The sequence below is a fragment of the Salvelinus sp. IW2-2015 genome, linkage group LG5 (assembly GCF_002910315.2).
Source record: "Salvelinus sp. IW2-2015 linkage group LG5, ASM291031v2, whole genome shotgun sequence".
NCBI lineage: Eukaryota > Metazoa > Chordata > Actinopteri > Salmoniformes > Salmonidae > Salvelinus > Salvelinus sp. IW2-2015.
Genome location: NC_036844.1, coordinates 11,413,391 through 11,435,677, shown reverse-complemented (window position 1 = coordinate 11,435,677; position 22,287 = coordinate 11,413,391). Strand labels below are relative to the sequence as shown.

General features: G+C 43.6%; 1 protein-coding gene across 1 annotated transcript; it reads left to right on the top strand.

Annotated features, from left to right (window-relative positions):
• The first annotated feature begins 392 nt into the window (after positions 1-392).
• Positions 393-14,417, top strand: LOC111963907 (secretory carrier-associated membrane protein 1). The gene is made up of 9 exons (XM_023987475.2): positions 393-586; positions 8,327-8,404; positions 10,129-10,242; positions 11,648-11,759; positions 11,893-12,021; positions 13,043-13,202; positions 13,332-13,433; positions 13,581-13,698; positions 13,935-14,417. Exons 1-9 carry the CDS (start codon positions 530-532, stop codon positions 14,082-14,084), a joined length of 1,020 nt encoding a protein of 339 aa, XP_023843243.1. The 5' UTR covers positions 393-529; the 3' UTR covers positions 14,085-14,417.
• The last annotated feature ends 7,870 nt before the right edge of the window (positions 14,418-22,287 follow it).

The window sequence follows — 22,287 nt, the reverse complement described above, 5'->3', positions numbered from 1 at the left end:
TTAAGGCCATTCTACTGCCAATGTTTGTTTGTGGATATTGCATGGCTGTGTGCGCGATTTTATACACCTGTCAGCAATGGGTGTGGCTGAAATAGCCGAATCCACTAATTTGAAGGGGTGTCCGACCTCCGAATCAAATAGGCTTTGCAAAAAATAACAGTCGCTGTGGTGGAATGTTTATTTTGATCAAGTGGTCTGATTTCAGATGTGTCCATGTAAACAGCACTATTAATAGGGAAATCCGTCTTCTTGCAAATCATGTACACGAACTATTATTTTAATCTGACAATCCAAAATAATTATATTATTCTGTACATGTAACCGTACGCATTGATGTTGATCACATTTTACAGGGGCAAGCAAAGCAGACATCACTTCCGAGATCCTGCCATTTTGCTGCTGATGCTCAAAGCAAGCAGCGTCCAGACTAGCTGGTGCTGGCTGCAGCCATTGTTTTGAAGTACAGCTGATTATTTTTTTTAACGAGACTAAATCAGTTTTTAACAATTGAAGACGTCATCAAAGTAGAATGTCAGATTTCGACCACAACCCGTTCGCGGACCCTGAATTCAATAACCCTTTTCAGGTAAGTGAAATAGCTAACTCACCGGTCTGTCATTTGGCTATGCTAATTTGTTAGCCTGCTAATGTCAGTTATGTTTAATTGAATTTAGCTAGCTTTCTAGTGATGACAGTGTCAAGTCGTTTCCTTTGGCATGACAGCAGTTACGCCAGCTGTGTAATCATTAGTCTAAACAGTTGCTTTTGCATTTAAAACGAGAGTTTATATTGAGAAAATGCAGATAGATCCCTCCCGGTTTCGTTTGCTTCGAAACGTTTTGTAACAGAAGCGGCGTAATGAATAACTTATGCCCCAACTAACTAGCTAACGTTCATTATAAACTGGGTGGTTCGAGCCCTGAATGCTGATTGGCTGACAGCCGTGGTATATCCGACCGTATGACAAGTATTTTTACTCCTCTAATTACGTTGGAAAGCAGTTTATGATAGCAATAAGGCACATCGGGGGTTGGTGGTATATGGCCAATATACCACACCCCCTCGTGCATTATTGCTTAACTGTAGCACTTGCTAACAAAGGTTTAACGTCAGCAAGTCGTTACTTTGAACAAAGAGAAAGTTGTATCAAGCAATTTATTTACAAACTATAGCTAACTAGCAAGCAAGCTAGATGATGACGTTGCTTATTGCCATTCAATTGTGGAGTTATCACTTTGTGTCCTGTTCAGCCAGATATAATTTTTCTAGTTGCTACCTCTAGCAAACGTTAGCTATTTTATGACTTGTTACCCATCTCTTGGGGTGCGTCTTGACACCTGAAGTTTTTTAACATCTGATAGTTAACTAGGTAGACAGAGGCAGCGTATAGGGTTTGACATTACTCACACAAAGGTAACATTAACTGTTGCCTCATCTCTTGATGATTCATTCACTAATGTTTACATGTGAGTTTTTCCATTTAAGGAGTTCATTGACGTTAAGGTTGGTAGGCAGCTAGCCCAGGGCCTACATGATGAGACTTCATCAGACCGAATTGTTGCTTGTAGTGAGTTCGACTGTGTGGCACTGACAAATTGTATAGTTATGGGGCAACAATGTAGCTTTATACATGTCCAAAATACACCCTTTTCCTGAATGACACAATGCAGGTTAATCTTCAAAATCAAATTTTGTCACATGTTTTGTAAACAACAGGTGTAGACTAACAGTGGAATTCTTACTTACGGGCCCTTCCCATCAATGCATGGAGAAGAAAAATAGAAAAAATAATAACACAATTATTACACAATGAGTAAATATAACTTGGCTATAAACACGGTGTACCAGTACCGAGTTGATGTGCAGGGGTACAAGGTAATTGAGGTAGATATGTGCATATGGGTAGGGATAAAGTGACTGGGCAAGAGGATAGATAATAAACAGTAGCAGTATTGTATGTGATGAGTCAAAAGCGTTAAAAAAAGGATCAATGCAGATAGTTAAATAGTGTCACTGGACAGCTCGCGGTTGGGTTTCCCTTTGTAATACGTGATAGTTTGCAAGCCCTGCTACATCCGACGAGCACCAGAGCCAGTGTAGTAGGATGCGTTCTTGGTCCTGTATTGACACTTTGCATTTTTTTGTCGGAGGGCATAGCTGGATTTCTTATAAGCATCTGGATTAGTGTCCAGCTCCTTGAAAGCGGAAGCTCTAGCCTTTAGTTCAGTGCGGATGTTGCCTGTAATCCATGGCTTCTGGTTGGGATGTGTACGTACGGTCACTGTGGGGACGATGTCATTGATGCACTTATTAATGAAGCCGGTGACTAATGTGGTAAACTCCTCAATGCCATCGGATGAATCCCAGAACATATTCCAGTCTGTGCTAGCGAAAAAGTCCTGTAGCTTAGCATCTGCTTCATCGGACCACTTCCGTATTGAGCACGTCACTGGTACTTCCTGTTTTGAGTTTTTGAATGTAAGCAAGAATAAGAGCTATGGTCAGATTTGCCAAATGGAGGGCGAGGGAAAGCTTTGTATGCATCTCTGTGTTTGGGTCTAGAGTTTTTTTCACCGCTAGAAATTCGGTAAAAACGGATTTCAATTTTCCTGTGTTAAAGTCACTGGCCACTAGGAGCGCCACACCTTCGTGAGCGTTTTCTTGGTCGCTTGTGACCCTATACAGCTTGTTGAGTGCGGCCTCAGTGCCAGCATCGGTTTGTGGTAGTAAATAGACTGCTTCGAAAAATGTTGATAACTTTCTTGGTAAGTAGTATGGTCTACAGTTTATCATGAGGTATTCTAACTCAGGCAAGCAGAACCTCGAGACTTCCTTTAATATTAGAGTTCACTCACAATGTGGCCTGTCTGGGTCCCCGACGCCACCGTTCTGTCCTACGGATTTATATAGACAAACCAGCTAGATTTTTATCTTTACCATGTTCATTTACCCTGTAAACAAGTTTACAGATTAGAAGTCTGAGCACAATCCTCATGCTATGGCAATGTGTGTGTGATTTATTTGAAATAAATAATCCAAGGGATTTGAAGAGCGGGGGAATGGAAGCATTGCGGGGAGGGGGGCTTTTGGTGTCAGTGGTTCTGGGAATGATAATCCCACTCTTTGGGACATCCATCGTCCCAGCTGTTGTCTTGGAATCCAGGACAGGCCACATTGTGATTGACAGGTGAAATACTCTATTCCAGTCTCAGCCATTTCTTCAAAACAACATGGTGTGACGGATGCCTACAGTCATTTGATGTTCTGTCATAATGCCACATCATATTCTGTGATCCCACCACATTGTCTTTCCAGGAAATCATGCTTTGATACCGGCTGCTGTGGCGGTTGTAAGATGACATGATGCATTGCTTTCATTATGAAAATGGTATTACTTAGATGTGTCTTTGGAGACAGTGGCTCACCAGGGAGAAACTATCTTTGATCCTCATAAGCTAAAAACTCACCCCCGTTTTGCTTTGTGTTGTTTAGGTTAAGCTACTTTCCAGGCTCGTTGGTGTTCCTTGTTTTAGACACAAGCTTCTTCCTTCCTTCATTCTCTCTTTATCCTTTATCTCTTTCTCGCTCTGTCTCTCTCTCTCACTGCAAGGTTGCTCGCTGCCTCTCGCCCTCTGACATGCACACTTTTGCCCTTTCTGGTCCTTTAATCATTGCTCTGTCACTCCAGGAAGCTGCAGAGTTGCCCTCAGGAAAATGGGTCCCCTCCTTGCTGTTTGGATGACGTGGCTCAGTCTGTAGGTTGATGATTATGTGTAAGGAGTATCGATAATTGATTGTAAGCATGGGTTTTATTGTTAGTGAAGGAATGAATGGTGCACTTCCCACAGCTAGCCTAACTGTGCTGTATAGAAATGTGTGTGTAACTCAACATTAGAGCTGCCGCTGACCACCGCACCACGTAAACAGTCAATTATTTATCGGGCTATACATGATTAGTCCCTCTCTGTTATGTCTGTACTGCTGCAGGTCTCAGAGGAATCCTACGTGTGTGTGAACAAACAAGATTGGTCAGATATTAGAACCGTCAGGTGTCAGAGTTTGAAGGCTGTAGTGTAACCCTCTCAAGTCGTTCAGTCTGTTACTTCAGTCTCTTGAAAAAGGAAATGGGTGTCTGCCTGACTCCGGTCCTAGTGGGTTGCTGTCCTGTTGTTTTTTTGGTTCCTCCCTGTCACTTCATGGATCAATAAATTACAGAGTGCACAGCACACACCTAGTTTCTCTGAAAGTGATTGGAAGGCATGTATGAAAACCAGCAGGCACTGCAGTCCTCAATGACCGGATCTGTGTATCCCCTGTATTAGCCCTAGGCTAACCTATCAGGGGAAAAAATATATATTTCTGAAACTGTCTGTTAAGTAGAGCCCTATAAAATCTGCAATGTGGACGGGATCACGGAATCCAGACATTCAACAATATTCAAAAATGTATTGAACTTAGTAGGAAATCAACTAAATGTATTGAAGTTATTAGAACATGAATATGCCCAAGATTATCATAAGACATTAACCAAATGCATCAGTGAATTGTATTTTTCTTAAACTTTCTGAAGATGCAACGCAGGAATGCCCATGTCTGTGTGTGTGAGCGATTGTCTACCACTTTGTGTAACCTAGCCGTTAGCGATGATGCTAATAATGATAAGCATCTTCCGGTAGTTTGAAAGGCTTTCCCAAATACCTTCTAAATGAAATGTTAACTACAAAGTAGCCTATGCCTACCTGGTATCATGATTATTTGCATAAATCCAGTGGCAATTTGTTTAGCAAACTGCTACATGTGTGTTACAGAAACACTGCTAACCAAACAAGTCTATTGCTGGTGCTCATGTGAATTGAATGGTATCTACACCCGAAAATGTATTACATTTTTTCCCCCAGACCGCAAACTTGGTCTCCTGATGTGGTTTAAGCATTTTTGGGACTTAGAACATCCAACTCTTGTTTTTCTTGTGTGATTTATGAGAGCGAAAACCTGAAACTTTTTTTTTTTTTAGGGCCCTAGTTATGGCATTGTTAGTTGACTCCCCGTTTCAGCCTTGCGGCCAGTAGCCTAATGATTCATGCCTTGCAACTCTGGGCTCTCTTCAATAGTTCATGAAATCATATGGTGCTGTCATGGCGACAGCTGGTGCTTAGTGTTACATTAGCTGCTTTCCCCTGACTTACTTTCTGTTCCTTCCTGGTAGTCTCTTATCAAATCAATCGCGTTCATAAAACCTACCGGACATTCAGTACATACAGAAGTCTGTCACAGTGGAATTGATGTGGAGGGAGAGAACTTGTAGGCCTATCTAACACACACACACATGTTTGTCTGTCAACGTTGCTGCTTTCTCTTTGCGTGAAGCTTTTTTCCCCTCGAGAGCAATAGGCATACTAACAGCTTCTAGTGGAGGCCCCTCCTTTTATCTATAATATTAAGAGAGAGTTTTGTTGTGTTCACATAAATTCAACATGTAGGCCTAGCGCATTATTGGCCCAATTTATATTGTAATGTAGCCTGTGAACAGAAGTTGCCAATCCTGTAGTTGTGTAGTTCCGTGGGGTGTACTGAGCTTGTACGTGAGCACTGTGTGTCAATCTGGCTGTGCATCAGGACCATATTAAAGATGTATCACGATGCACTCTGAAGTATTGATGACATGCCTGTCCTCGAGACAAGGCACAGCCTACCTCCTGTTACACACAGACATGAGACTCTCAGTCAGAACAGAACCTCACAGCCAAGGAGAGAGGAGAAGGGTTGGACTGGGACTGACTGACTGATACTGGAGCGTACTGGCTGTAACTGGACTATACTGGTCTATACTGGAGTTATTGGACAGGCCTGCTTGGGCTGCACTGAACCGAAGTACCGTCTGAATTGATGCTGCATGCGCGAACTTGCCATGGTGAGCTAGCCACCTGAAATGCACCCTACACACACACGTATCCATGTGCACAGTACCGCACACACACAGCGATGATGGGCTACACCACTGCAAGCCGCACCTTATTCTCTGTTTCAGAGGACGGCATCACACACCTGTAGACACCGTGGACACACACTAGTTAAACAATGCGTCAGTCCCGGAAGGTGCAGCTTTAGGTCTATACTTTCATGACTTTCAAATAGCGTACTCGTAGCCTCCCGGATTCACATGGAGATTGGAAAGTGGCCAATGAAACTGAGATTTGAACTCGCTGATACCAACCTAGAATCTGCATAGCTTGACTAAAGGTTGATTAAATAAAACAATTAGCCTAGACTGTGTCGGTGTCTGCACTACAGCACAGCATACCAGTAACGTCAGCACACCAAGTCCTTCGTCTTAGCAGAGGAAAGTGTTCTCTTCTCGAACTCGTGGGCTCTGCCCTATTTATAGCTGTCTGTGTGGTGGTGAAAATGATTGGAATCATCTCGTCTTTGCCAGTTTCAGAGTATTAGGGCCTAATAAAATCCACGAAGCAGAGAACGCGGACGGAATCACGGGATCCAGACATTAATACGCATTTTAACAATATTAAGAAATGTATTGCACTTAGTAGGAAAACAACTAAATGTATTGAACTGATTAGAAAATGTATTAATATGCCCAAGATTATCATAAGACATTAACAAAATGCATCAGTGATTCATATTTTCCTTCAACTCTATAACTAAGGTCTAGCCATTAGCTATAATCAAATCAAACGTTATTTGTCACATGCGCCGAATACAACAGGTCTAGACCTTAGAGTGAGAAGCTTACTTACAAGCCATTAACCAACAATGCTATAAGACATTATGAAAAACGTGTTAGGTATAAAAAAAATTAAGTAACAATTAAACAGCAGCAGTAAAATAGCAATAGTGAGGCGATATACCAGTACAGAGTCAATTTGCGGGGGCACCGGTTAGTCGAGGTAATTGAGGTAATTGTACATATAGGTAGAGTTATAAACAGAGAGTAGCAGCAGTGTAAAAGAGGGGTCTGGGTAGCCCTTTGATTAGCTGTTCAGGAGTCTTATGGCTAGACTTGGCGCTCCGGTACCGCTAGCCGTAAGGAAGCTTGGCCCAGTGATGTACTGCGCCGTACGCACTGCCGCCTGTAGTGCCTTGCAGTCGGAGGCCGGGCAGTTGCCATACCAGGCAGTGACGCAACCAGTCAGGATGCTCTCGATGGTTCAGCTGTAGAACCTTTTGAGTATCTGAGGACCCATGCCAAATCTTTTCAGTCTCCTGAGGGGGGAAAGGCTTTGTTGTGCCCTCTTTACGACTGTCATGTTGTGCTTGGACCATGTTAGTTTGTTGGTGATGTGGACACCAAGGAACTTGAAGCTCTCAACCTGCTCCACTGCAGCCCTGTCGATGATAATGGGGGCGTGCTCCGTCTTTCTGTAGTCCACAATCATCTCCTTTGTCTTGATCACGTTGAAGGAGAGGTTGTCCTGGCACCACACGGCCAGGTCTCTGACCTCCCTATAGGATGCTAATAATGTTAAGTCTTCTGGTAGGTGGAAAAGCTTTCCCAAAAATATTCTCAATTAAATGTTAACTACAAAGTATGCCTACCTGATATCATGATTATTTGCATCAATACATTGGCGATTTGTTTAGCAAACTGCAATTACATGTGTGCTACAGAAACGCCCCGAACCAAATAAGTCTCTTGGTGGTGCTCAGTTCAACTTTTTTTCCCTCCAGATCTTAAACTTGGTTTAAACCATTGTTGTGGATGTTTTGAAAAACAAAAAAAATCTGATGTTATAAAAAAATACGAAAGTTGTTTTTGAGAGCGAAAACCTGAAAAAACAGAAACCTCTGAAAATGGAATTCAGGGGGAAAAACTCATTTTATCGGGCCCTAGATTATAGACTGTGAAGGGTTGACAGTGAAGGGTAGCCTGCTGTTAGGGTCTTTCTGTCTGTGGAGGTATTCTCTTCTTCAGATGGAAAGTACTTGTCTGACTTGATGTTGGCTTTTGAAAACCAGAGGCCGGGTTAGGCAAATGAGTCTCGTGGTGGTGCTGCCCTTGACTTTTGTTGCGCTTGATTCGTAAGCAGACGTCATAGAATGGGTTGAAATAACTTGCTATATGCATGTAGGCTAGGCTAGCATTCACTACAGATCCGTTCAGGTCACACTGGACTGGCTTCCGAGTGCATTCATCACCGCGGCAACGCAGCATATAGGCTAGTCAATTTGAGTGTCTATTATTTCGACTTGGGTTACTACATGGGAGTGAAGCCTGTTGACGGACTCCCTTTAGGCTCCTCATCCTTACTGTAGAACGGTGTGCCATATGTGATGAAGACTGAGTTTCTCTCGTTCCCTCTCCTCTCAGGATCCGTCGGTGACCCAAGTAACACAGAATGCTCCTCCAGGGTTGGAAGAGTACAACCCCTTCACAGATGCCAAGCCGGTGAGTACAGTGTAGTAATATTTGATGTGTGTGTGTATATAGGATACTGTAAAACCTCACATGCGACTCGTAATTAGCCTACTAAAATGTGTATCTGACGCCATAAAGATGATTTTAGCAATATGGAAGAACACTAGGGTTGCGTTACAGTAATAGGCAATGGAAAAAATGTCTGAGAATGGAATTCTAAATACAAGTGTATTTAATTACTTTGCTAAATGAATGGATTCGCATACAAGGCATAAAGCTTAACTTGCAAATCATTACAAGGCGTTATTCTAAGCATGATCAGAGAACGAATGCGAGGGACGACAAAATCCTGGCTTGTTCCACTAGGCCCAAGGTAGCCTAGTGGTTAGAGCATTGGGCCAGTAACCGAAAGGTTGCTGGATCGAATCCCCGAGCTGACAAGGTAAAAATCTGTTAACCCACTGTTCCCCGGTAGGCCGTCTTTGTAGATAAGAATTTGTTCTTAACTGACCTGCCTAGTTAAATAAAGGGTTAAATCAAATTTAAAAAAATTCTCATGGGAGAGAAAGGGATCTCACCACAGCAAGTCAGTAACACGTAATAGAAAGAACAATGAATCTAAGACCCTTTTTATAAGCATTTGAGTTGTTTGGATTCAATCTGAGTTGTTGACCAATAGCATTACTGTAAAGTTAACCTCCAATCAGATATCAGACCTACAGGCTGTAACCGCTGCTTCTCAGAGGTGAGACAATGGGGGTTGGTGAGATCAACACAGTGGAAAATCCTGCACACAGTTGATAAGTCACTTCAAGGGCTGCCCTACAACTGCACTGCACAGTGTGAGAGGAGAGGTGGCGTGGCGTGTAGGTGTGAGAGACACCATTGATGAGAGCAGTCTATGTACAGACTGTGAGCATAGCCTTGCTATTGAGAAAGGCTGCCGTAGGCAGACCTGGCTCTCAAGAGAAGACACGCTATGTGCACACTGCCGACAAAATGAGGGGGAAACTGAGCTGCACTCCCTAACATCCTGCCAAATGTATGACCATATTAGAGACACATATTTCCCTCAGATTACACAGATCCACAAAGAATTAAAAAACAAACATGATTTTGATAAACTCCCATATGTACCGGCTGAAATACCACAGTGTGCCATCACAGCAGCAAGATTTGTGACCTGTTGCCACAAGAAAAGGGCAACCAGTGAAGAACAAACAAATAAATATAACCCATATTTATTTTCCCTTTTGTACTTTAACCATTTGTACATCATTACAACACCGTATATATACATAATATTCTTCTTTATTCTTGTGGAACTTCTGTGAGTGTAATGTTTACTGTTCATTTTTATTGTTTATTTCACTTTTGTAAATGATCTACCTCACTTGCTTTGGCAATGTGAACACGTGTTTCCCATGCCAATAAAGCCCCTTGAATTGAGAGCAAAACAGAAGCACCGATAAGGACTGATGGTGACGTGGTTCCAGATGACAGGTGTTAATTATGTTTTTACGTCCCGCCTCAAAAGCTTCTGTCCCGGAAGAACGGTTGAAGATGCTGATTCCGGACGGTGTCTGCTTCGCTGTTGACACCCTATTCCCCCTTCAGTACACTACGTTGTTTTGACCCAAGCTACACATGTTTCTTGTCAAAAGTAGTGCACTACATAGGGAATAGGGTATGGTTTGAAACATAGCCAGCGTGGGATTGTTAAAAGATGTAGCTATTTTCCCCCCCCCTCCCAGGTCCACCCTGGCCCAGCGCCTAAAGTACCGCCCCCACCCACCACCACCACCACCAACACACAACCAGCCATCATGAAGCCTACTGAAGAACCTCCTGCATACTCACAGTCACAGGTACCTCACACGTGCCTCACATCCTGTTCTACCCTTTCACTCCGTGCTATTCCACCCCTCTGAAGAAAGAGGGCTCAATGTAGCGTTGCATTTCCATAGAAACACTATGCACGCACACACACACACACACACCATGCTCTGGTGGGTTTGTCAGCAGGCTCTCCCACAGAGCGTGGCGTGCTCTAATAAAAGCTGTTTGTGACAGTGTGGAGATGCTTCTAAGCCACAGAGACACTTCATAAACATGAATGTGGGCTCCACGCCTCGGCTTTCCGAGGGACATGTGTAACTTCGTGTTTGCAGCTGAAAAGAGAGCGATAGAGAGACCTCAGCAGACAGGTAGCACAGGAAGACAATTCCTTATTCTACTTCCTCTTTTTCTACCTCTACTGACGCATATACCTTCTTTTATGTTTTGGCATACACACACACACACACACAGATTATATCAGGATGCTGCAACCTAGATCAGATATACAGCTTAAGACAACGTCGTCACAAATCTGGGACTGGCGCCGTTGCTAACTACCAGCGCCGCTGCGAGCTAGCATAGTTCCATTGTTGCAAAGAGTTATGGGATATTAGAATCCCGTTGTCTCAACCGTTGTCATCTTCAACCTAGGCTGCAACTAGGAAGTTGGCAATAGGGCATGTGACTACTATCCTGTCCCTTGCCCTATTGAAAAATCTTCCCGCCTTTTAACGATTGGGGCCTCCCGAGTGGCGGAGCGGTCTAAGCCACTGCAGGTCAGTGCTAGAGGCGTCACTGCAGATCCTGGTTCAATTCCAGGCTGTATCACAACTGGCCGTGATTGGGAGTCCCATAGGGCGACGCACAATTGGCCCAGCGTCGTCCGGGTTTGACCGGGGTAGGCCGTTGTTGTAAATAAGAATTTGTTCTTAACTGACTTGCCTAGTTAAATAAAATTAATGAATAAAAAAGTTGCATTGGGCAGCATTTTGTCAGTAGTTTGGCTAGTGACATCAAATACAGCCATTGCTTCCTGCAGTTGTTGCTTGCTAGAGTTGGGGCACACACACACACTAGCGAAGCCTGCACAGCGATTTGCCTTTAGTCGAATTAAAAGCGGAGTGTAAATTATTCTGAATCGCATGGAAAGAGAGGAGGTGGAGACGACTACTGGGACTGTGCTGTGTGCTGATACAGTAGTCTGCCGAACACACACACACACACACACACACACACACACATTACTAAAACAAAAGTCAGCTGCCTCGATGTCAGTTTCAAGTTGACTTGAAGTTCAATGTTTTCGGTCAAATCCAACTTGTCAGCCATGTGGAGTGTGATCTAGCCTGGATAACATCTCTCTGTACTGTATATTGCTTGTTTGTGTAGTGTTAGTGGGCACTGTTTGATGTGTGTGTGTGTGTGTGTGTGTAGGAGCAGGCGTGGGCGGCTACAGAGCTGCTGAGGAGACAGGAAGAGCTGGAGAGGAAGGCCGCCGAGCTAGATCGCCGCGAGAGAGAGATGCAGTCGCTCAGCACATCAGGAGGTTGGCACCAACCTTCACACAACATTCAACCAAGGGTCTTGCGCGCAAACTACCTAGAAGCTTTGTCAGGCCCAAACCTTCACGCAACGTTTGGCAGAATCATTCAAGCGTTGCTCCTTTCTCTCTGGCTCAGGTAGGAAAAACAACTGGCCTCCTCTCCCGGAGAAGTTCCCCGTGGGCCCCTGTTTCTACCACGACATCACAGTGGACATCCCTGTGGAGTTCCAGAAGACTGTCAAGATCATGTACTACATCTGGATGTGTGAGTGACCTCTGCCCTCTTGTCAAGTCATCTGCCCCCCACCCTCACCCATCCCGCTCAGTGCTTGTAACGTCGGAAAACGGACACTAGTATGGTACATGTAGAATTCTTTAGAATTGTTCTTTCAATATGCCTGAACCTCTGTTCAGAGTTTTGTCGTCAGCTTCGGAAAAAAACTGATCTCCATTTTTATTTAATTTAATTTTTTAATATATATATATTTTTTTGTTTGCTTGACAGCCAGTCTGTTAAATATGAAAAGGCCATTGAGCGGGATTATAAAGGAAATGTATTAGACATGGGCCAATAGCACAGCTTGGAATTCCATCACCACATGGTTAGGTCATGTGGTTGGTTATGTGACTGGGTCAGGTGACCCGGGGGGGGGTCACGGGGAGTTCCAACCTGTCTTGACGCCCTACCTTCTTTCTCTCTTATCTCTCACTCGTCCTCGCTCTACCCTCTTTGTGGCTCTCACTCACCCTCTCCTCCACCTACACGTTATGTATTCTCTCTCACCCAGAGTGTGAGTGTTAGATGCCTCAGCATGGTGCAGAGTCCTTCCGCTGTAGCTATATGCCAATCTGACTGTAGACAGCAGCACACCAGACTCTCCACAATGCCCAGAGGCCTGCCATTATTATAGCCCCAAGGTAGAGTTCTGCTCAGTGTGTGAATTATTTAATTGACTGCGTACGCGCACCACCAGGCTCCGTAGTGTTCAATTATTGAGCAGCCATCGTTCCTTGTCCTCCTTTTCCTAACCTCCTGTGCTTCGTTAGCTTGACTTGGCAGGACCCTGACGTAGCCTATCAGGGCCTCCCTTTCAGATAGAGATGGAATTGGATGCGGCATAGGACCTGTATCAAGTACTCTCTCACTTTCACATAGAAATGTAACTTAGAGAGCTGATGCACATCTCTATTCTACACAACTGGCATTTCTATCTGCTCTGTTACATTTCTATGCAAAGTTTTAATTTAAACTAATCAGAGGTATTGTGCTTGTCGTTCCCCTCAAGTCCACACGGGGACGCTGTTCGCCAACATGTTTGGCTGTCTGGCCTGGTTCTGTGTGGATGCGACCAGGGGAGTGGACTTTGGTCTGGCCATGCTCTGGTTCATGATCTTCACCCCCTGCTCCTTCGTCTGCTGGTACAGACCCCTCTATGGAGCTTTCAGGTGGGTGTAGAAACAAGCGCGCGCACACACACAGAGACACACAGACATACACACATGTACCCAAAATGCCCATATGTACACACACTCCGATGTCGTTCATTAAACGGCAGTGTCTTTCTCTCTCTCCAGGAGTGACAGCTCGTTCCGTTTCTTTGTATTCTTCTTCGTGTACATCTGTCAGTTTGGCGTTCACGTGATGCAGTCCATCGGCATCTCCGGCTGGGGCGCCAGGTGAGGACAGTCACTGTCACAGACATTAACAGGAAGTGACATGGCCACACGGTTCTCTGACATCACCCGGAATGGATGTTATTCACCCTGTTTATGGATAGAGATTCAGTACCTAGTATCCTCTCTGGTTGTCCTTCTCTCCAACAGTGGGTGGATCTCCGCTCTGATTGGTCTGAATAAGAGCATCCCTGTTGGCATCATCATGATCCTCATCGCTGCTCTTTTCACCGCCCTGGCTGTAATGTCGCTCATCATGTTCAAAAAGGTACCCCCCCACACACACACACACACAATCCCTCATTGTAATCATAAAGGTGTGAATGCGACTCGGCTGTTCACCAGGTTTGTGAAGATTAGACTCAACGGCATCAGAACATCCCGCACGTTCTTTGAGATGACGAACACTTGGGGTATTCATAGACCTCATTTCAATAATCGCCTCTCCTCCTCTCTCTTCGTTGCTCTCCCTCTTTCCCTCTCCTCTCCCTCTTATCCCTCCAGGTCCATGGCATGTACCGTACCACAGGGGCGAGCTTTGAGAAGGCCCAGGCCGAGTTCGCCACGGGCGTCATGGCCAACAAGACGGTCCAGACCGCCGCTGCCACCGCCGCCTCCAACGCCGCCAGCGGAGCCTTCAAGCAACAGATCTGATTGGCCCCTGGAGCCCGTCCTATTTCTTCACTCCGTCCAATCCAGCCCCGCCCCCCCTCGAGCCGAGCTCAAGCTTCCCTGCCCTCCTAACCTAGCTCTACTCGCATGACTAGGATGAGACCATAGAGAGAGGTAGAGGGCTCGTCTCTGCATCTGTGGCGTTGTAGTCGTCTGTGACAGCATGGGGCAGCGCCATTGAGGCTACAACCCATAAAAAACATACTGACCCAGTTGACTACTTTTTGATTTCTTTAACCCCCTTATGTCGATGTCCGCGCCCCCACGGAAATCTAATTAGCATTAACATAATAAGCATAATAAAACAATCCCCGTAACAATGTGTCAGTTTAAGCTAGGGAGATGGTGTATTGGATGCATCTCAGTCCACCGCATGCGCCCATGCCACACTTCCTCATCTGCGGTGAAAGGTGACGGAGCTAGAGCGGTGTTTGTCAGACCAAGAGACGTCCTGAAAAATGGTTCTGCTCACAAAATCGTCCGTAGCGTCCGAATGGTTTGACCTAGAAAACTATCTATGGAAAGCTGGGACTCTCACGAACACAATGGTGTTTTGCTCTACGACCCCCCCCCCCCCCCACACACACACAACCATCTTGGGACTCGTCTGAGGTCGGTACAGCCGATCTGTAAACTTCTGTCTGTAGTTTCCGAACAGTTTGGGCTACACACTAATACCCCTCTGTGGGAAAGCAGTACTCTCATGATCACAAACATGTCGGTTGTTTTTCTCTAGGACGCCCACAGGCCTCGCAAGACTCATATAAAAGGTCCCCCGGTACAAGTTTAAAACATTTATGGAAGTATATATGGAGACTGTTTAGTGCCAGAAATAAGGGGTTAAATGCATGTAATGAAAAATCACATATTTCCTGATCTTTCTAATTTCTCTGATATAGGACAGACACAACAAACTTCCTTTAGATTTTTTTGGGGGGTACTGTTGTTCCATGTAGTGAATGATATTCAATGCGTTTGTATGGGCTAAGAGCACTAAGGCTTTATTTTTTATATAAACATTATACTTCAAGGGGTCTTAAAAATCAAATAGCAAAATTATCCTTGGTATGACCTCTTAAAACAATTCCACATAGCTTAGTAGAACCCCCCTCCCCTGGCTTAAAATGGCGGAAGTACTCAATGGCGCTGCCCATGCTAAAACGGTCTTTTGGCCAATCGAGTTCTCTATCATTCTCTATGGATGACACCTAGAAGGATGAGCCCAATGATGTCATAGTAGATGAAAGCAGGAAGTAGACATGAGAGGCTTGTGTTTAAGTCGTTTCATTCAGTTCCGTCCAGCTCCCAGTGCAGATCTACATCCTGTGGAATCTAGAGGTTTATGACATCACCGTCTTATCCTTCTCGTCTCATCCACCAATCCCCGCTTCTCATCTTGCCCTGAGGGCTTTAACTCCGCTCACCGTAGTGGCTTTATTAAAACACTCCTGTCCTGTGTCTGTCTGACCCCACACCACTTAGTCATGTCACTATACAAGTGTTTGCAAACTTTCCTTGAAGTGTGTGTGTGTGCATATGAATATGAATATTAGTGTCTCTCTATATGTTAATGCCGAGGCCTATACATTGTGTACGTTCCACATCCAGTTTCTGTCACTCCCTCTGATGCAAGTCAATTCCCTTCACCAAGACTCTAATGGCTGTAGCTATCCATAAACGTACACGACTCATTTATTCACTGGATTTAACCAAGTACCGTTAGAAATGTTTAACACTTAATGAAAACAAAACACTTGTTTTGAACCCTGCGCCAGTCAGGCGGATATTGGCCACCAGTCAGTGGTCAGTCTGCCCTCTGTTGTTGAGACCTGGTAGTGTTGATGAGTGCTGCGCATTCCACAACGTTGTCACCTCGGGAATCGTAGACTGATTCATCTCAAGAAGCGAGTGTAAACCCATCAGTTTTCTAAACGAGGAAGTGTCTCAGAAATCAGGTTTGGTGTCTTGGTTAGATTTTTTTCACGTTCTGTCTCACAGCCTTGTCGTATTAGCTTTTAAGCCTTGCCTTTTGATAACATCTTTTGTTCTCAATAACACTTTATAATATAAACAAAGAGCCAGATGACAGCGACCTAAATGTCATAGCCTCTATCCTTGTCCCTTTGCTTTAGTGGTAACGTTGCACTTCACGTAGACATCGCATCACACACGCACGTCTGTATACATATCCACCCACACCCCCAAAAGCCCGATGCTTTCAGACCTGCAAATGTATGCTAGCTGAGCTGTATGCTAACAACTGACTCCAGTGAGAGAGAGCTAGCTCGTCTCCAGCCTTGGTTTTCTAGCGGGGATATATACAGTACCTCAGTTAGTGCTCTTTACGTGCATGACCAAGCTTGCTGATCTACAGGACACCGCTCTGGTCTAGGCCTCTGTATTATAGAAGTCTATGGTTTGTGAGTGAACTGAACTGTCTTGTTTTGAAGTTAAAATGCTGTGCATTAAACTGCACCGGTCCAGGAATCGCTGTTTCTCCAAACGCTCCAAGAACAGGCGAAATCTCCCAGTAATATCATTTGTCTATGCTGCACGGATGTGTCGACGCTGATAGCCTGAGTATTCATTGTATGATTGAGTGAAAGGAGCAATTCCACCCCCCCCGCCCACCAACATGTGTTTTAGGCCATCTGATCCCGAGAGTGGCTTGTTTATCTTTTTGTTCTGTGTGTCGTCCTCTTAGTTGTATTTTATTCATTATCATGTTGGCGAGAAGGTCCTGCATACGCTCTAACTTCCTTGTTTTTGAGTGTAAACCGTGAACCTGCCTGTGACTTTCTCCCTTTGAGTGTGACATGAAGAGGGGTTGGGGGGCGTTAGAGAAGGATGGATGCACGTGTGATGTAATACCATTTTGGTGTGGCGTGTGTGTGTCAGTCAAAGTGAAGTCTAAATAAGGAGACTGAACTGACTGTTCAGTTGAACGCTATTGTGGGCAGGGCAGAGACATGCTGAGATCTTCCGTTCTGTTGCTGCAGGATACCTGTTGTGTTTTTCAGCAATTTTTTTTATGCTCCTTTTTTAATATATATATCTTCCTGTTTTGCTTTTAGACTGATAGTCAGTCATCTCTCTGTGGTTTGTTAGTGTCTTGAGTTTATGCCTGTGAAAGTTTGTGTGCCTGCGTGTGAGAGAATGTTTGTGTGCTGAGCTACTTTGTTGTTCTTCCTCTTGAAAATCTAAACGAATGGCACCTGAATGTTCCTGTTAATAATTTGTTGGCTTGAAAACAATGGAGAGAAAAAAATGCATCAACTGCTAAATGTGAGAGAGTCAGTCGGTGGAATTAAGCGACGTGAACTGTGCGTGTTTTGAGATGGACTGTGGCTTTAACTTGTACTTTTTGAATCAATGACACAAGTATGTAGTAGAAAACACTGAGACTGAATATGAAATTGGTCTTGCTCATTTCTGACAATGGAATAAATTGAAGTTATTTAAAAGAAAGTGAGCAGTCTTTAAGGGATGTTTGTATATTTTGTAAAGTTTGACGACTGGTCGGCTGGTACCCTGAATTTCATTTTACTGTACAGAAGCTCTGTCTCTCCTTCAAGTTGCATGTTGAGTAGTTTGTTTTGTATATTGTATTAATGCTAAATAAAATTCTAAAGTCAACTCCACAGCCTCCTTTGTTTGAATGGTGTTTTTCTGGAAAGGTGTTCGAAGCTGCACTACAAGTTGTAGACCAGAAGAGGTCAGTAGAAATCAAAGGAACTGGAGGAGAGTTCTGAACGTAGTTGATCAGCTTGTTGTGGATCATAATCCCAGTTTTATGGACATCTTTTTGATTGGCCGATTTGATTGTTTTGTAATTGTTTGGGGTCTTTAACAGATGAGCGGTACAGACTTGGGGAAACAAACAAAAGGACAGAGCGAGACTGGGACAGAGAATGACACGTATCTCAACTCCTCCACAGAGTTGATCGCAGACTGAACCAGTATCATCTGTACGTTAGAGACCTCTCTTAACGCCCAGAAAGCTGAGTCAATCTCACTCGCCAGCTCGGCCAGCGTTATAACAAAATACGTTAGTTGAACACCAAATATGGAGTTTCCCTAGGCAACTATCTTCATTTGTAATCCTGTTAGGGACTGAGCCTTATAATAAAGGACACCTGGAGAAAACAACCAGATTTTCTATTCAGTAAAATATATTTTTACCCGACCCTACCCTATACCCAAAATAATAATGAAATCAAAGTGGATAGCAGAGAACCTACCGTTTTTACTTACTCCTAGGACAGACACTGCCGTAGATATGCCGTTTTAGAAACTGTTATTCCTTTTGTAAGCATTACAATCCAAAGTAGCCAGAAAGTTGTGGATTTACAGACCACCACAGACATGGGTAGAGGTGAAAAAATATGCATTATCATATACTGAATTGAAATAAATTCATTAGGCCCTAAGCTATGGATTTCACATGACTGGGAATACAGATATGCATCTGTTGGTAACAGATATCTTAAAAAAAGAAAAGAAAGGTAGGGGTGTGGATCAGAGAACCAGTCAGTATCTGGTGTGTGTGACCACCATTTGCCTCATGCAGCGCCGCACATTTCCTTCACATAGTTGATCCGGCTGTTGATTGTGGCCTGTGGATTGTTGTCCCACTCCTCTTCAAAGGCTGCACAAAGTTGCTGGATATTGCCGAGAACTGGAACACGCCGTTGTACATGTCGATTCAGAGCATCCCAAACATGCTTAATGGGTGGCATGTCTGGTGAGTATGCAGGCCATCGAATTGTGTGCAGATCCTTGAGACATGGGGCAGTGCATTATCATGCTGAAACATGAGGTGATGGAGGTGGATGAATGGCACGACAATGGACTTCAGGATCTCGTCACGGTGTCTCTGCCTTCAAATTGCCATCGATAAAATGCAATTGTGTTAAATTGTGTTCATTGTCCGTAGCTTATGCCTGCCCATACCATAATACCACAGCCACCATGGGGCACTCTGTTCACAACATTGACATCAGAAAACAGCTCGCTCGCCCGCACAACGCAATGCATGTGGTCTGCGGTTGTGAGGCCGGTTAGACATAATGCCAAATTCTCTAAAATGACTTTGCAGGCGGCTAAGGGGAGAGAAATTAACATTACATTCTCGTGCAACAGCTCTGGGGGACACCCCTGCAGTCAGCATGCCAACTGTACACTCCCTCAAAACTTGAGGCATCTGTGGCATTGTGTTGTGACAAAACTGAACATTTAAGACTGGCCTTTAATTGTCCCCAGCACGAGGTGCACCTGTGTAATGATTACGCTGTTTAATCAGCTTCTTGATATGCCACACCTGTCAGGTGGATGGATTATCGTGGCAAAGGAGAAATGCTCACTAACAGGGATGTAAACAAATTTTGTGCACAACATTTGAGAGAAATAAGCTTTTTGTGCGTATGTAAAATTTCTCTGATCTTTTATTTCCGCCCATGAAACTTGGGACCAACACTTTACATGTTGCGTTTATAACATACTTCACAATAGGTTTCTTAAATTGCAGGCTACAGCCTTGAAATAATAATAATTCATTTTTGTTCCTTCTTGGCTACCTGGCTTGCTGATTTAAAGTTGGTATGTTGTTTAATAGCCTATTGAAACGTCTAACATCAATTGATTGTGACAGAATCACACATTAGGCTACTTCCCAAGCAAAGTCAATGTTGTCTCCTATAGGAGGTTGTAGCGCAGCCTCTGAATATCATAGACATTTGCAGCTTGTTTTTAGCATAAAGCATTGTGGACTAAAGCCTTGTTATAGATCAAAATCCTAAACTAACAAGGGGCCTATGACTTTATCCATGTTCTGTAACAAAAGCCACACTACCCTCACGTACCCCCTCAATTCGAGCTCTGATTTTTAACATAACACACCGAGCTCTTCACTGACACTGAGATATTTAAGGAGTGCATGGAGATTAGGGTTGAGTAGCGGAACTGGGTTACAGAGATTTACCAAGATTTCCCGCCCAAACCCACTCCCCTTTCCAGGTAAAAAAACAACTGAGAAACCGGTAAATTATGATACATTATTTATATGAACAGCATGATATAAAACGGAACTGTTTAAATGATATGCATGTCTAAATCTGGCTCTTCTATGTCCTCCTCTCCGCTATCTGCATGATCAATGATCAGGCTGGGGTCCGGGGACAGACGGCGCATCTCAGTATGGAGCGCAGTTCACAATGCATGTTGACCTATCTCGTCATTGTAACTGTTTTTCTAGTGACAGGTAGGTCTACTATTTCTGCAGCATAGCCTATGACACAGTCGTATAAGGACTGAATGCAAGTCTAATTTACATACTGTATATCCATCTGGCTTTCGGGGGTCTCCTTATTTTTTTAATTGTGATGATTATTATTTTAAATTGCAGCTGCAGAGTTTTAAAAAAAACAGCCTATCGCTCAAATGTCATTGCTTTAAATCAGTGCACTTTCTCACAGCCCTTCTTTCTCACCATCAATTCCATTCAAATGGCATCCTACTACAGTAGGTCATCCTGTTCAAGTTTAATATATACATATACAGTATATGTCCTAGACTACCTCAGGTAATACATTCAATGCCGTATTAGCCTTATATTTAGCTAACGTAGTACAAAAGGGTAGCAAGAGGAGAGCAGGCAGGGGCTCATGGTTGGGAACGCCATTGCAGTGTGTAATGCAGTGTAGCCTATATAAACCATCCCAGCAGTGCAGAAACTCACGAATAGAGGTACATTTTCTTTGATGTTTTTTATATATATATAAGTATTTTAGGGGGTAGATCAGCTTTAATGCATTTCTGCATTAGTCATCAAATTTGATCTGATCTTCATCTTAGTCACAACAATAGACAAACATAGTGTGCTTAAACTAATAACACAAATTATAGTATTTTTCTTGTCTATATTGAATACATCATTTAAACATTCAATGTGTAGGTTGTAAAAAGTGTGTGAACCCCTAGGCTAATGACTTCTCCAAAAGCTACTTGGAGTCAGGAGTCAACTAACCTGGAGTCCAATCAATGAGACGAGATTGAAGATGATGGTTAGAGCTGCCTTGCCCTAGAAAATACACTCACAAAATTTGAGTTTGCTATTCACAAGAAGCATTGCCTGATGTGAACCATGCCTCGAACAAAAGAGATCCCAGGAGACCTAAGATTAAGAATTGTTGACTTGCATAAAGCTGGAAAGGGTTACAAAAGTATCTCTAAAAGCCTTGATGTTCATCAGTCCATGGTAAGACAAATTGTCTATAAATGGAGAAAGTTCAGAACTGTTGCTACTCTCCCTAGGAGTGGCCATCCTGCAAAGGTGACTGCAAGAGCACAGAGCAATGAGGTTAAGAAGAATCCTAGTGTCAGCTAAAATCTCTGCCCCAATGACAAAAAGTGTAGAATTGCAGGAAATTAGCTTTAAAACTGCAACATTTCACACAAAATGTGTAGAACAGCATTATAAAACGGATTATAACCCTTGCAGAGATGGTGAATATGAATCAGCTTTCTGGGCGTTGGAGAGCTCTCTAACGCACAGATACTGGTTTAAGGCCGGACTAGAGAAAAAAAGATTTTATGATCCTCGACTCATTTGAGTTACTATGCACAGATACTTCAAAAATCTCAAATCTTAAACACTCGCCGTGTAGTTGTGTTTGTCCTCTGTTGTTGCATTGCGTTGGTTGCTGAGATCCATACTTAAAACGGTAATCAAATAATGAAATACAACCACCAACTGTTTGCTCATTGCTGCTGCTCTAAAATGGCAAATTGGCGTGAATGCGCACATGCCAATTTAATCTCAACAAGGAAACAGTGGCTGTATTTGGTGGCTGTATTTGATTAACGTTGTAAAAGTATTGATTTCAGCAAACAAAGAAAGGCACACAATGACAGAGCTACATGGTAAGGGTTTAAGAATTGACATTTTTTAAGTATTGACGCATAGTGCCTTGAAGGGGTCAGAGGTTCATTTTATTTTTTTTAAGCGGTAGTCTGCACTCAACTCCTTGGAGGAGTTGAGGTACTTGGCAATGACAGCGATGAGAGAGAGAGAGAAACAAAGATGACCAGAGAGATCACATTGCCTCGTGCCAAACTGCATACAGGATTCCTGTTCCACCTCACAGTGATCATCTTGTGCTCCGTTTCTAACCAGTGGATGAATAAA